A 16,533-nucleotide genomic window follows, 5' to 3' on the forward strand; every position below is an offset into this window, starting at 1 on the left:
AACAGAAGACTGACAGTGACATCCCAATGCACAGAATCCCCACACCAGGTAAGCATTTCCCAACTTTTCACTTGAAATATGTCAGGATGCAGGAGAGTCACATACCCTTGCGGGGCTGCGGGGGACTACCATACACATTTGGTACCTCCCACAGCATCAGGAAGGGTAGGCATGAATGCATCAGTGAGGACTGGAGGTTATCGAAATCTGTGATGTTTGGTAAGACTTTTTTTATTCTAAATGAAATTATTCTGTACATTATTATTACTACAATGACCCCAAAAAAAGTGATATAATGAATATTAGGAGAATGCACATTATGGCTCTGGTGGACATACAACCATCACTTACTTGCATATGTCACCTTCTGGGTCTTCAAGCCCAAATTTTTCATCAAAAATGAGTTGTATCCGTACGTTTTCCTCCGCTGCTACTAATCTCCATACCAGGACAGTACTCCGCGGGTAAGAGTTGGGGAACCTGGGGCTGTGAATTGATCCATTAGATGAAACTGAAACAATCTTCTCATGCTGGTGTTCTTGTACTCCTGTAGCACAAAAAAAAAGAATAAGGAAAGGCAACAAAGCCAAAAAGCATGAGCACAATAACTACAACATATTTATGCAGTTAACAGCAAAAATATATTGTTACCAAGTAACTGTACACCTGGATTAAACAGGAATCTATCAAGCATCTCAAATGTTGCAGAATATGCTTCTCTGTTCAAGAAACAATGTGCCAGAATAAATTGTGGGATGAAAATTACAGTACGATGACCAAGTAAACTTCATAACATTTCTACAATAGTGTTGCAACATATAAAACCCTACAGTGCTATCTCTATATTGTAGCTTCCAAAATAATACTCAGCCTGTAGTTGTTGCTATCTTCCAGTTTCCCGAGCTCGGTCCATTAGATGCAAAAAATTAATAACAACCGGGCACTAAACAGAACTGATCAAGATATGCATACAAATATCAATATTTGTAATAAATATATCTGTAATCACTAGTGGAATACACTTATATGAATTTATGTGATAGAACAAATTAATGTTTAGATATCTTTATATAAAAAAAAAACCAATATAAATGTTTCAAAATAATTAGACATATAGAAATAAATAGCAAGCATTTCTAAATGTACAACTGGTCTCATATATCAGCTCAGACATGCCTGTTGACTAGATGTCTATTCTATCCCACAATGAAATTTAAATTGATATAGTGCTGTTTTTGCACTTACATATAGCCGAATCGGTGTATAATGGGTGTAAGATGTGTGGCCCACACCAACACTTCATAAATCATTGGGAAAATGGCAAGGCAAACACTTGTCCTGGTGTTTTGCACATGTGCAGTAGAAACATTTCTGGGAAAATGGGCGACTCAAAGTGTTAGCTGAATGATGAACAATGCCATATAAAGGGCGAATAAATCAATAGCGGAAATTCATGGTGAACATCAGAGAAATGCAGTGACAGTGTAATATCACAGAAACAGATTTGGTGCACTGCCTGTGGTGGACATGCTTGGCAGTCCAGGTTGCTGCTTCTCTTGCACGACTGTCATGCCGTTATCAAAGGCAGAGCAACTGAAATCTGTTTCCTTGACAAGGTGTTATCAACATACATCTAGACAAGTTGGTGATCAATGCCAGCTGCTGATGTGCCCTTTAGATGCAGAAATCTGATCACAATATGCACTTCAATGTTTTATCATGTTTCCACCAGCCCCATCATGTTACACTTGATGTGGGGATAGTAGTACTGATACGAGATGCAATGTAATGGTCTAGAGGGGAAGCAGTGGTCTAACTGCTCTGGCCTGGGTGCTGTATGACTGGCCAACTGTCAGGATCTCAATGGCCCGATACCAACATGAATCCCTGACTCTAGTACTCCTTGCTGTGCTCACCAAGCTGTGGGTTTGGTGTCTTACTGCGCTCGCCACAGGTTCTATCCTCCCATTAAAGGAGTTGCGGCCCCCACAAGGAAGAATAGCACCTGTTGGTCAGGATCCCAACTGTCAGGCAGTCGAACAGTCGGGATATCAACTTCAGTATACTGACCGTCAGGATCCCAACCGTTGGCACCGCTCTGGTCTGATGGGAAATTAGAATGAAATACTGAAGAAAGCATTAGGCATGTCAGAGGTTTTGTTGCCTAACTTATTGCACCCTCCTCGTATACGTTGTACGTTCACCCTCGTATTTGTACTAGTTGTTGCATTTTCTCTAAGTACACACACACTTACATTTGGAATCTGCAGTTATAATTATTATAATATCCAATTTGGTTACACTCACTTTTCCCATAGTGTAGATCTGTCCTACTGCATATGTCAACTTACATTGTGCTACTGCAGCTGACAGCACTGGCAATAAAGAAAACGTGGACGCTTAGAATATTTTATAAAACATAATGTCAACTATAAAATCATCAGAAAAATACACTACATATACATAGGTGTAATGTTACTATATCAAAAAAGAGTTTTGTGTGAATAGCAGCCAAAAGAAGTAAGGCATATATATGCCTGTTTTAACAAACCAATATATTTCAATATCTGGGTATTTAAAGTGGAATCCAGTGAAAGCATTTCAGCCTGTGCAGATCCACATAATAAGAGTGTGGTATTCAGAGGCTTTAGCTTATACAGAACTATACTCAGTCCCTCCAACTTCAACTGAAAGGTGACCACAACACAGAGCCCGGTATTAGGTGTCTCATCACTCCTCTAGTGATGGATGTGAATTACTTATTCCACTAGCCTCAACATTATTCAAATAATGATGGACTTGGCTCATCCGATATGAAAGCAGAAACTCCCTGCATCTGTACATAGCACGTCCTTAACGCATTTCTCCACTTGTGTCAGCGCTTTCTTTAGAAAGAAATGAATATAAGTCTGTGGGCAAAGGCAGATATTTAAGCTGTGCATCTCCAGTAACATGAAATCGCTAATCAGTTGGTAATTAGAATTCACCTGTCAAGCTCTGATCTGAGGATGGATTGTAAGTAACCAGCTCATATGCTGAACATTTCAGTATTTTACACAATCTGCCACAGAACAGAAAATATACAATGATCTAAATACTTTCTAGAAATATATACTATACTAGTAAGCCCATTTGAAAGCTAAATGTAGTTTCACTTGTTGCCAACAGATGGCAGTGTTTTGGTGACACACAGACACTAGACATAAATATAGATGATATATATATATATATATGTATATATATATATATATATATATATATATATATATATATATATATATATATATATATATATATATATATACAGTGGTCAAAGTGGAAATTTTGTAGTGGGGGTATGGAAAGTCAGCAATGTTTCTTCGGCCCGCATGCTCCAAAAAGAGGGGGCGTGGCCACACCAAATTGTGGCCATTGCACATATAATGCCACCTGTAGTGCTGATGAGAGGAGGAGGGGGAATAGGCTGACAGGGAGAGGAGGTGTGGGAAGAGGGTGAGGGGAGAGGAAGTGTAGGAAGAGGGTGAGAATGGGGAAAGGAGGAGTAGGGGGGAAAGAGGGGCACAAGAGGAGTGAGGAGTAAGAGGGGGAGAGATGGGGAGGAGCCGAAGAGCCGAAGAGGAGCAGGAGGGTCAAGGAGAAGAGGAGACTGACAGGTAGCGACTGACACCCCCCTAAAAAAGTGACAGGGACCAAATGACAGCCACATCCATCCCTACACAATGGGGCAGAGACACTAATGCCCCCCTACATGTGCACTGACACACCTGCATCTGTGTGATAATAACCACCAACACGCAGCATGCCAGGGCAACACTGACGTCTCGCTCTTCATATGTATGACAATTACAGGACACAGTGCAGCCACCACACTGCATACACCTGCATATAGCCCAGTGGCTGGCTGCAACCTCCAGAATACCCCTCCCCCACCGCTATGTGCGGGACCCAGGAACATGCTGTCATTAGGAATAAATGCTGCCGCCGCCACCTCAGCGAAGCACGCACAGCCTACTCCAGCCCGCCGGAAATCCATGGCTGCGCTGCAGTGAGACTAATACCAGTCTCTGGCGCTGACGGGGGCAGCTCGGAAGGTGGTAGGCTCTGCAGCAGCGGATGCTGACTCCCCTCAGCTCCAGCTTAGACCCCAGCAGGCTGTCACCGGGCTCCTAGGCTGTGTATCAATCAGCTCGGGCACAATGGGGCAGCTAAATAAAGGGTCCTAGCCCCTGTATGCATCCCTGGAGGTGGGGGAGGTCATGGATGGCAGCGCGGCAATAGGAAAAAAAAATCAGTGCTCAAAGAAGTGCCGGTATACCATACCGGTTTATACCGGCCCACTTCGAGCACTGTGTGTATATATATATATATATATATATATATATATATCATTCAGAACCACACTCAGTCCAATGCAAGGAGAAACATGGCGGTGCTCCACTTTAGAGGACTATCAATCCCAAATATACAACTTTAAAGAGAGCAGGCACTCACCAGCACTGGAAATGTGCAAAATAATGTTTTTATTCCAAAGAGGTCAATACATCAGGATATCATCATTGGTCAACGTTTCGATCCACAGCAGGGACCTTTGTCAAGACACATTCATAGGCATTGAGTTTATAGCAGCAGGAAGGATATCAGTTCCTGAAACTCTAATTAAATATGACATTGTCAGGAACTGAAAATCTACTTTCCATAAAAAAAGTTTTATTTTAAAATCACCTGTGAGTGCCTTTGTTTCTAAATACAATATATACATCTATCTATCTCTCCCTCTCTCTATTATATATAATATATATATATTATTTTATTGATCCACCCCCAGACCTCAACAAAAATAGTACTGTATGTATGTATTTATGTATGTATGTATGTATGTATGTAGATAGGTAGGTAGGTAGGTAGGTAGGTAGATATACTCTAAGTGAAGTCACTAGGGTGGGGGCTGCACCTGGGTGTCACCCTCCAAGGAGTGACACCAAAATGCTAATTTGTCCCAGTGGCTGAACTGGATGCTGCACTGTGACAGACACGAGGATCACTCGGCTCCTGTCACAGTGTGTGAGTCGGCAATGTCTCTGTGCTCCGCACAACATTTCTGGGAGTGATGAAAATGGGATTGGCCCGTGACTTATGCAGTCTGCTGTAAGGCCATCCCCCTTTTTCAGCCATGTGGAAGAGGAGGGGGCTCAATGCATCAGGCATCACTGACCTCAGTGGAAAACTGATTACAGTATCTACAGTACCTGTTGTCTCTCCTGATGGAGGTAATTTCATATTACCACATATATATATATATGACTGAGTGGTCTTGAGGCTCTACTCTTTTTTTAGGAATGTTTGCTCACTTCATAATAACTGGGAAACTGACAATCTGTCACTCATCCATAACCATGTTTTTGTTCCAACCAGCCAGATCTGAAGATAACTCTTACTAGTGTATGGGCATCTTTAGAGTGAACTAGAATAAGGGCCACAATGACTGAGTGGTCTTGAGGCTCCACTCTTTTTTTAGGAATGTTTGCTCACTTCATAATTGCTGGAAAAACTGATAGTATGAGATCCTGTTTCGGTTCCTGCATTTGCAGTTCCTGTATGATTTCTGTGTTGCTGCACAATACTACAATGAATTACTACTATACTTAACCAATCGAGCATGGAGGTGTTACATTACTCAGCTAGTTCCGGAGCTTGGTAAATAGTTTGCATATGGCAACATATTATTTTTAATGTCATTTATATTTATGCCAAATGTGCCTGGATTTTGTCCAAATATTCCATTTATTTCATATATTTTTAAAATTCTGACTATAGGATTAAGTAATGATAATCAAATATATATATTTCTGTGGAAAATAAAGAATGTTAAAAGCAGGATTTGTTTTTATGGTTTCTTATTTTACTACTTAAGTAAAATATTTTCAATATCTGGATAATGTTATAAATTGAATGCATACATTTCCTATCCCACATTTAACAAAATGTATAGTAAGCCCAGACTTTTAATTAATCATTAGTTTTTCCTACTTAACATCAACATTGCTGCTGATGATCTTAGACTACTGTAGCGGGTTACACACTGAACGATGTGTGCACCCAGTGACATCTTGCCCGAGGGGACCTGGTGGTGTGCTGGCATGGGCAAGTACATACACACTTGCTGAAGCTGGACAAAATCATTTAAAATGTTGCCCAGTGTGTGCCCAGTGATTGAGACAGCAGAACTTGTTGTACATGAGGAGATTGCAGTGACTACCAAACAGAACCCTGATCAGTAGAATATTTTTTTAACAAGTTCGTAAGACAGTCAAACAGAGCCCCTTTAACAGGAGTGTCAGTGTTGACATACGATGCCAGGGCATGTAATGACAGCTCACCAAAAGCACACACGCTTCGGTAAAGGGGGTATAGCTTCACGGATAATGTGGTGTCGCCTTGTGTGACAGGACCAAACCCCCATTTCGCCACTCCTGGGGTCCCAAAGATGCAGGCTACCTCCAGATATCTTGGCGAGTAACACCAGGTACAGCCTGCACCCCCGTGATACCACTGCCCTTTAACCATATGTGGACAGAGACAATGGGGCAGATTTATTAAGCTTGGAGAAGAGATAAACTGGAGATAAAGCGGAGAAAATGTAAAAGTAGATAAAGCACAGCCAATCAGCTGTGTTTGAAAAAGACAGTTGGGAGCTGATTGGCTGTGCTTTATCTCCTTTTACCTTTTCTCCACTTTATTTCCAGTTTATCTCTTCTCCAAGCTTAATAAATCTGCCCCAATGTACCAGCACACAGCTTCTTACATGTTACAGACTGGCGAGTGTTTTAGACAAGATAATAAAGACCACTTACACACTGCTATAAAAACTTATTGGTGGAGCTTCCTTTAGATCTAAAAAAGAAGCTCAAACACAAAAAGAGACCATAGTGTGATATTGTTAGAATATGGAATGAAATGGTGCTGTTTCGTCAGGTCACTCACATTTCATAAGCAGGGTATGCACATATCAGAAAGGGTCTTTATCTTTCAATCCAACATGTTCCTCCAATTAACGTTCCCTGGGGACTCGATAAAACGGTATATAGTGCAACACAGTTTGTTATAATTAAAATAACAATTTATTGGTTACACTCACATGTGATCGATAAAAACAAGGCAAAATACCCATACAGGGTGACAGGATCCACAGTCTGTGCCGCAAAAGATCATCCAACCCTCCGAATACCCGACCAGCGGTCCTCAGCAGGGATGTTGCTCCTTCTAGTGGCCTCAGGATAGGATCCGTTCGGTGGTGTTCACTTAGCTTAAGCGCGCTTTCGGGCAGGAATTGCCCTTCATCAGAAGCTCAATGGACACCATCGGACGGGGCCTTTTTATACCCCCTCCAAATACACAATGCATAACAGCTGTCACGATCTCGCCGCTGTAGACTTCCGGGTTTTCAAAACCGGAAGTGACGTTCCGGCTCTCCGCAATGATCATTTCTCCGTCACTTCCTTCCTTTGGAACGCATCGTGCGTATCAATAGGACGCGACTCCATCTTTTAAGATGAATTTGTTCTTCCTGACATTAGGAACGCATATTTCTTCCTGGAACGCACCGCCATTTTTGTTTATGTCCATGCTCAGTCCAGAAAGTGCCAAATATGTGCAGGAATATTTTAGCGTCCATATATTCAGATATAAAATACAGAAAAAATATATATATATACGATTAGTTACACTATATAAATACAAAAATACAAAAAGTACAAAAATACAAAAATACAAGATAGTGCAAGAGGATAAAAAGATAAAAAAGATAAAAAAGACAGAGGCTAAAATTTACTCTAAGAAGGTACAAGGCTTATAGGAACCACTTCAGCTCGAACTCGCTATTTAGGCCATGTGGTACCAAAGTATGTAGTTTATATATCCATTCCATTTCAGCCCTTGCTAGTCTGGCATCTAGATTATTGTATCGCCAGTTTGGGCTAATGGACTGGATCCCCCAAAAAGATTTTAAAAAACTGGGGTTCGAGCCATGTACCTTCTTAAAATGTGAGAGTCACACAGTTTCTGCACATTTTAAGAAGGTACATGGCTCGAACCCCAGTTTTTTAAAATCTTTTTGGGGGATCCAGTCCATTAGCCCAAACTGGCGATACAATAATCTAGATGCCAGACTAGCAAGGGCTGAAATGGAATGGATATATAAACTACATACTTTGGTACCACATGGCCTAAATAGCGAGTTCGAGCTGAAGTGGTTCCTATAAGCCTTGTACCTTCTTAGAGTAAATTTTAGCCTCTGTCTTTTTTATCTTTTTTATCTTTTTATCCTCTTGCACTATCTTGTATTTTTGTATTTTTGTATTTTTGTACTTTTTGTATTTTTGTATTTATATAGTGTAACTAATCGTATATATATATTTTTTCTGTATTTTATATCTGAATATATGGACGCTAAAATATTCCTGCACATATTTGGCACTTTCTGGACTGAGCATGGACATAAACAAAAATGGCGGTGCGTTCCAGGAAGAAATATGCGTTCCTAATGTCAGGAAGAACAAATTCATCTTAAAAGATGGAGTCGCGTCCTATTGATACGCACGATGCGTTCCAAAGGAAGGAAGTGACGGAGAAATGATCATTGCGGAGAGCCGGAACGTCACTTCCGGTTTTGAAAACCCGGAAGTCTACAGCGGCGAGATCGTGACAGCTGTTATGCATTGTGTATTTGGAGGGGGTATAAAAAGGCCCCGTCCGATGGTGTCCATTGAGCTTCTGATGAAGGGCAATTCCTGCCCGAAAGCGCGCTTAAGCTAAGTGAACACCACCGAACGGATCCTATCCTGAGGCCACTAGAAGGAGCAACATCCCTGCTGAGGACCGCTGGTCGGGTATTCGGAGGGTTGGATGATCTTTTGCGGCACAGACTGTGGATCCTGTCACCCTGTATGGGTATTTTGCCTTGTTTTTATCGATCACATGTGAGTGTAACCAATAAATTGTTATTTTAATTATAACAAACTGTGTTGCACTATATACCGTTTTATCGAGTCCCCAGGGAACGTTAATTGGAGGAACATGTTGGATTGAAAGATAAAGACCCTTTCTGATATGTGCATACCCTGCTTATGAAATGTGAGTGACCTGACGAAACAGCACCATTTCATTCCATATTCTAACAATATCACACTATGGTCTCTTTTTGTGTTTGAGCTTCTTTTTTAGATCTAAAGGAAGCTCCACCAATAAGTTTTTATAGCAGTGTGTAAGTGGTCTTTATTATCTTGTCTAAAACACTCGCCAGTGGATTTACAATAATTCTGTGTGTATCTTGTGTTCTTTTGAGCCTTTGGTGAAGGCTTTTTTGTATTTCCTGGGCAGAGTGTTATTATTTGCGCTGTGGGTTGTTTAGTAAAACCTTTTTCTATCCAATTGCTTTTTCACCATCACTGAGCACCCTAGCTGCAATATGTTCTCATTTAGAGAAAATAGGAGTGATTTTTTAAAAGATTTGTTTAATAGTGATATTCAGTTCAATGTACCAGATACAGACCTCACCACCACCATGAAAAAATTAGAGAATTTAATTCTCAAAGAAAATCGATGTTGGTGGGAAGTATGTACATTAGAAAAATACTTATCTGAAAATCTAGTGCCAAGAGGCCTAAAAATCCAAAAATCCCCATCCTTTCCCCCCACCAATGGGGACTTCAAAAAAGATTGGGACCTAATATTGGAACAATGTTCCATTAAATTAATGGGTCTAATCATAAAAGAACGTAAAAGGAACCTCACCGAATTCAATGAGGAAATTAATAAAATACAGAAAACTTTAGAACCATTTAAAGAGCTAGAGGATTATAAAAAGACAGAAATAGAGATTATGAAAAAATTAAATAAGGAAACGGGAGAATTGAAAGAGAAAAAGAGGAAGAAATACCTCAGAGATCTTAATGATCTCAAAACACAAAATATACCTCCTACAGAGGATACAATTATACCTCAAACCCCTATTAACCATTATTCTCACCCTATGAGAAAATCTAAACCCCAAAATTTCCAACAAAAAGGGAGAGGGTATAAGAATAATTGGAGGAATGATAATCCATCTAATCAAAGAGTGTATACCCCAAGGAGATATCCCCCAAAAAATCATTTCGATAGGAGACCTCATGATTCCCCCGGTTTCTTTAATTATGAGGATCCTAATTATTTCGAACCTCTGAGAAGAGAAACACCCATTCGATCCCCTTTTTTCAGGTTTGCGCCGAAAACCAGGTGGAGAAAACAAAATGGGACAAAAAATCAAAACTAAAAACTGTTAGAGGGAAGAGAGGAGGTACTAAAAACAGAAGGAATCATAATAGAAACAAAACCACTACCCCACCAACAATCCCTATAGAAGTGCCATCTGTAGAAAATCAAACAAAGATCTTCAATCTAAGCAAAAAAACTTTAACAAAGGTAGAAGAGAGTGTGTTAAAAAGAGGATTAAAATACTGTCCTACAAGTAAAATTGACAGTTTTGAGTTCTATGTTGATCTTCAGAAATACATACGGAAGCTCACTGTCAAAAAATTCTTCTTAAGTAAAGATGATATAGAAATAGAAACACCTCAAGACACTAGGAATAATTTCCGGCCTAAATCAACATTCTACCCGGCACACCAAAAGGGAGCATTCATCGAATGCTTTAATAAAATAGTATTGGATGAGGTAGAGAAAACTATAAAAAAGAAAAGAAAAAGTTGTAATCTTACAAAAAAAGAGTGGCAAGCTTTAGAGTCTCTAAAAAAACAGAAGGAGATTATAATAAAACCAGCCGATAAGGGTGGAGGGGTGGTCCTTATGGATATAGAGAATTATATCATGGAGATAGATCGACAGTTGGGAGATGGTAAGACCTATGAGAAATTAAAAAATGATCCATTAATGCGAATCTCAAAGTCATTACTAGCCTTAACAACTAAAGCATTAGAAGATAAGGTAATAACAAAATCAGAATTTGAATTCCTGAATATAAAAGATGCATCCACCCCAACGATCTATGTCCTTCCAAAAATCCATAAGGACCCCCTCCACCCGCCGGGCAGACCCATAATATCAGGGACAAATAGTATCTCTTCAAACTTGTCAGCTCTGGTTGACCATTATTTGCAACCCTTGGTAAAAAACACCCGGGCTTATATTAAAGATTCAAATGAAGTTTTGCAATTATTAAGTGAAGTTCAGTGGCAAGAAGATTATACAATGGTCACAGCCGATGTATCTACCCTCTACACCATAATCCGAGAGGAGAAGGGTGTAGAGGCGGTGCGATATTTCCTGGACCAGACTTCTTACACAGAAGCCCTAAAAAACTTCCTCATTGACAGTATCAAATTTATTTTGCAAAATAATTACTTTTACTTTAATGGTCAATACTATATACAACGTGTAGGGACGGCGATGGGCACCAGGTTTGCCCCTAGCTATGCAAACCTCTTCATGTCATACTGGGAGATGCGATCCGTATGGCATGGAGAGGAGCTGGGGGCGGGCCTGGTGCTCTGGCGCCGATTCATCGACGACGTTCTATTTTTATGGAGCGGTAGTCGTATGGATCTAGATTCCTTCTGTGAAAATCTGAATATAAATGATTATGATATAAAGTTAACCTTCTCCAAAAGTAAGGATCAAATATGTTTTTTGGACTTGTGCCTGTATACTAAGGAAAACGTATTACATACGAAAATATACAGAAAACCCACTGACTCTAACAGCCTAATTGAAAAGTCGAGCCAACACCACGAAAACTGGTTGAACGGTATCCCATACAGCCAGTTCTTGAGGGTCAAAAGGAGCTGTACTGAGGAGCCCATTTACCAGGAACAGGTACAACAGATGAGTTCACGTTTCCTGGAAAAAGGTTATTCTGAAGATCTGGTAGTAGATGCCCAAAAAAGAGTGGACATTATAGATAGGAATACCTTATTGTCAAAAGAAAGACCCCCTAAAAAATCTGATGAGAAATTACAGTGGTCTTTTATTTGTAAATATCATTGCCAACATAAAGATGTCGAAAATATTTTTAAAAAAAACTGGCCGATATTACAAAGGGATCCTATCTTGGGCCCATACTTACCTGATCGCCCAGGCTTCATATACAGAAGATCAAAAACCATTAAAGATACGGTAGTGAAGAGTGCATTGGAAATACCGAAAAGAAGCAGCATAAGAAGCCAAGGCTTCCACCGCTGTGGACTTTGTCTAATGTGCCGCACTACTAAAGGCGTAAGCAAGATTAAGGATTTTGAGGTTAAAAACCAAAAATATGTAATCAAAGATTTCCTTACTTGCAACACCAGAAATTTAGTCTACGCTTTGGAATGTAAATGTGGTCTTGTATATATAGGAAAGACAACAAGAAGCCTGAAAACAAGATTATCAGAACATATTTATAATATTAAAAAGGGCCTTGAGAGTCACACAGTTTTTGCACATTTTAAGAAGGTACATGGCTCGAACCCCAGTTTTTTTAAATCTTTTTGGGGGATCCAGTCCATTAACCCAAACTGGCGATACAATAATCTAGATGCCAGACTAGCAAGGGCTGAAATGGAATGGATATATAAACTACATACTTTGGTACCACATGGTCTAAATAGCGAGTTCGAGCTGAAGTGGTTCCTATAAGCCTTGTACCTTCTTAGAGTAAATTTTAGCCTCTGTCTTTTTTATCTTTTTTATCTTTTTATCCTCTTGCACTATCTTGTATTTTTGTATTTTTGTATTTTTGTACTTTTTGTATTTTTGTATTTATATAGTGTAACTAATCGTATATATATATTTTTTCTGTATTTTATATCTGAATATATGGACGCTAAAATATTCCTGCACATATTTGGCACTTTCTGGACTGAGCATGGACATAAACAAAAATGGCGGTGCGTTCCAGGAAGAAATATGCGTTCCTAATGTCAGGAAGAACAAATTCATCTTAAAAGATGGAGTCGCGTCCTATTGATACGCACGATGCGTTCCAAAGGAAGGAAGTGACGGAGAAATGATCATTGCGGAGAGCCGGAACGTCACTTCCGGTTTTGAAAACCCGGAAGTCTACAGCGGCGAGATCGTGACAGCTGTTATGCATTGTGTATTTGGAGGGGGTATAAAAAGGCCCTGTCCGATGGTGTCCATTGAGCTTCTGATGAAGGGCAATTCCTGCCCGAAAGCGCGCTTAAGCTAAGTGAACACCACCGAACGGATCCTATCCTGAGGCCACTAGAAGGAGCAACATCCCTGCTGAGGACCGCTGGTCGGGTATTCGGAGGGTTGGATGATCTTTTGCGGCACAGACTGTGGATCCTGTCACCCTGTATGGGTATTTTGCCTTGTTTTTATCGATCACATGTGAGTGTAACCAATAAATTGTTATTTTAATTATAACAAACTGTGTTGCACTATATACCGTTTTATCGAGTCCCCAGGGAACGTTAATTGGAGGAACATGTTGGATTGAAAGATAAAGACCCTTTCTGATATGTGCATACCCTGCTTATGAAATGTGAGTGACCTGACGAAACAGCACCATTTCATTCCATATTCTAACATTATCACACTATGGTCTCTTTTTGTGTTTGAGCTTCTTTTTTAGATCTAAAGGAAGCTCCACCAATAAGTTTTTATAGCAGTGTGTAAGTGGTCTTTATTATCTTGTCTAAAACACTCGCCAGTGGATTTACAATAATTCTGTGTGTATCTTGTGTTCTTTTGAGCCTTTGGTGAAGGCTTTTTTGTATTTCCTGGGCAGAGTGTTATTATTTGCGCTGTGGGTTGTTTAGTAAAACCTTTTTCTATCCATGTTACAGACTGGGTTTGAAAAATGACAGTTATGAGCTGTTTGGCTGGTACTTTATCTACATACAGTTTATCTCTCTCCGAGGCTTCATGCATAGACCTTTCAATCTCTTTACTTTTAGGGCAGTGGACCCTATTCTAGTGTACACGCAGGGGAGCGATTTTTAGTAACTGCGCACGGGCATAGTCATGTATGCACATATGCAGCCGTTGTGTGTGAGCAGCCGGGCATGGGGTGGTGGGCCGGTGTGTGAGCAGCCGGGCATGGGGTAGCGGGCCGGGGGATGCGCTCATGGGAACACCCAGCATTTCATGGGCATTCCCATGAAAACCCTGGGCTTTCTCATGGTAATTCCCCGATGATGCAGGTGCGGGTGGCGGGCAGCTGACATCAGCGGATGCCAAGCTGCCCGCCCACATCCCATACAGGGCCCCGCAGATCTGAGACACCACAGAGGTGTCTCAGATCTGCGAGGGCTGGAGAAATCATTTGATGGTTGCCGACCAACAAATGATTTTTCTCCTGCATCCAAGGTTGCTAAACCATTCTCAACCCTGGGGGGGGGGATCACAGCATGCTAGGGGGGCCCGCGGCCATGCGGGCGTCGTCTGGTGGCTACGAAATTGGCAGCCTTGTGAGTCAACCAGAATAACCTCCAATGTAAACAAATGCTGTAGCTACTTTTCTTTTTTATTTAGAGCTAAAGAGGAAGCGATGCATTCTATTCACCTGTGTAACGGTTCTGTAAATACATTTCCTTTTATAAAACAGGCTTAGTATTAAAGTCTGCTCAAACATTATACTCCTTGCTTATTAGACAAAAGCCCATATAAACCTACACCTTGTGATGAATGCACAATGCAGATCACGGTGCCAGCAGTTACATACAATTTTCAGATAGATTGACAAACTCTAGTCTTGCTTACCAATAAATGGATTACATATTAAGTTTGAGGTTCTTGCTCTAAATAGGAAGCTTGTCTTAAACCAGCCCTTAATGTACATATCCGGCAGATACTAACTATTAAATAACTTCATAAGAGTTCAAATAAAACTTTCTGCGTGTTCTGCTTTAAGAGACTACATACAATGTAGCAAAATTAAACTAATATTCAAATAATGAAGAATAAAAGAGAACTTTCTTCATCTTAAGCAAGCGTACTGGGTTAGGGATCTATAAACTCTTAATCTGTAGTAGAGATTTGCCTATTTCATGTGCATTAAACTGAAATGTGTGTCATTGTATATGTAGCTATGTATGCGAACATATTCCTATATAGCACCATCACTGGTTAAAGAATTTTACAGTACAGTAACTGCAATACTCTCACATAAATGTAACTGGATGCAATACATGGTTGCAGACAACACATGGCAATGGTGTTTAGTGATTCACCGTACAAATTATAAGTGATACAGTATACGACATGAATAAAGGGTAACTAAGGGTGTGATTCTAATTCATTCGGACAATACGATGTTCATTCGGACAATTCGCTATTTTGGGCTGTGCGAATGTGCATGGAATATTATGCGCATGTGCAGCCCCCCTTTGCGAATGGCTTGGGAGACTTGCATAGTCGCTGAGCTGTTTGCAAGGATCGTGGGAGGCCGGGGGCAGACAGTGGCGAGGACGGGTGTTGCCCATGGGAACGCCCGGGTTAATGGGTGTCCCCATGAAAACACTGGGCGTTTTCATGGTGACGCGGGCAGGGTGATGTGTGCCAGGGGAGGGCAGCTGAAGTCACAGGACATCAGCTGCGCACTCCATCTTTTTCCTGGCCCTCGCAAAGAAAAAGTCAGTTTCCAATGTGAAGCCAGGAGAAGTCATTCCATGGTCAGTGAATGAGTAGTAATAACAGCAACTACTACAATAATAACAAATGTAAGAGAGGTTTGAAAAGACTGACCCTGGGAGCTTGCTGTACAATACTAAGTAGAGAATTTGAGTGACTACGGTTTGGGTATTATTCGTTTTATTAAAATAAAAATTGTTCAATACTTCATTGGGACCTTGTGCTCAGCTGATTCAGAATCCACATAAATTGTCTCTACATGCATGGAAAATACATTGTCCAAGATTGGTTTGGGCTATCATTGTATTTCCAGTCAGGTTTATTTATTTTTGAAAGCACTTACGAGACCTGCCCACCAGGAGGACAATTTTACGGTTCTAATACTCTCTAATAGTCTCTATGAAGAAGGTTAGGAACCAAATTTGTTCCATGAACTCAGCAAACCATGCTATCATTGTATAGTCACTGACAGTATAGGAGGCTTGGACTGGATACAACCCAATCATCACACACACAAGAGCCAGGAAGAAGTGCTTGCTGGGAGAATGTATGTTCAGTATGCTCCAACAGAAAAAGTGTGACGTTTTTGAAGACTTGTCCCATGTATGTTGCCTTACCATTGATTAAACAGTAGGAGGGTTATTCGCAATTACATTCAATTGCATTACATTAATACTATCTGTAATGCAATGAGCTTTTATACCCCCCCCCCCCCCCCCCCCCCCCCAAAGAACCAACATTGCTATTTAGTTACATGGACCCATGGTGCATGGTGGCTTTCTCTGTGACACAGAAAGATTGGTCTAGAAAAAGAACACCCAAGTTGTTAAAACTATACTAAAAAAAATATATACTTTAAGAAGTTGTTCCAATATTGAAGAGATGGATAGATGCCAGGTCTCG

At 40.5% G+C, this 16,533-nt stretch overlaps 1 protein-coding gene across 4 annotated transcripts in view; it reads right to left on the bottom strand.

Annotated features, from left to right (window-relative positions):
• Positions 1-16,533, bottom strand: part of PDGFC (platelet derived growth factor C) — a 617,067-nt gene that overhangs the window by 129,552 nt on the left and 470,982 nt on the right. For all 4 annotated transcript variants that reach the window (XM_083172335.1, XM_083172307.1, XM_083172325.1 and 1 more), the window contains one exon: positions 352-547. In XM_083172335.1, coding sequence (XP_083028461.1) covers positions 352-547 — 196 coding nt within the window. The remainder of the gene's footprint in view (positions 1-351; positions 548-16,533) is intronic.

Source organism: Crinia signifera, chromosome 1 (genome assembly GCF_055691185.1).
Source record: "Crinia signifera chromosome 1, ASM5569118v1, whole genome shotgun sequence".
NCBI classification, from domain to species: domain Eukaryota; kingdom Metazoa; phylum Chordata; class Amphibia; order Anura; family Myobatrachidae; genus Crinia; species Crinia signifera.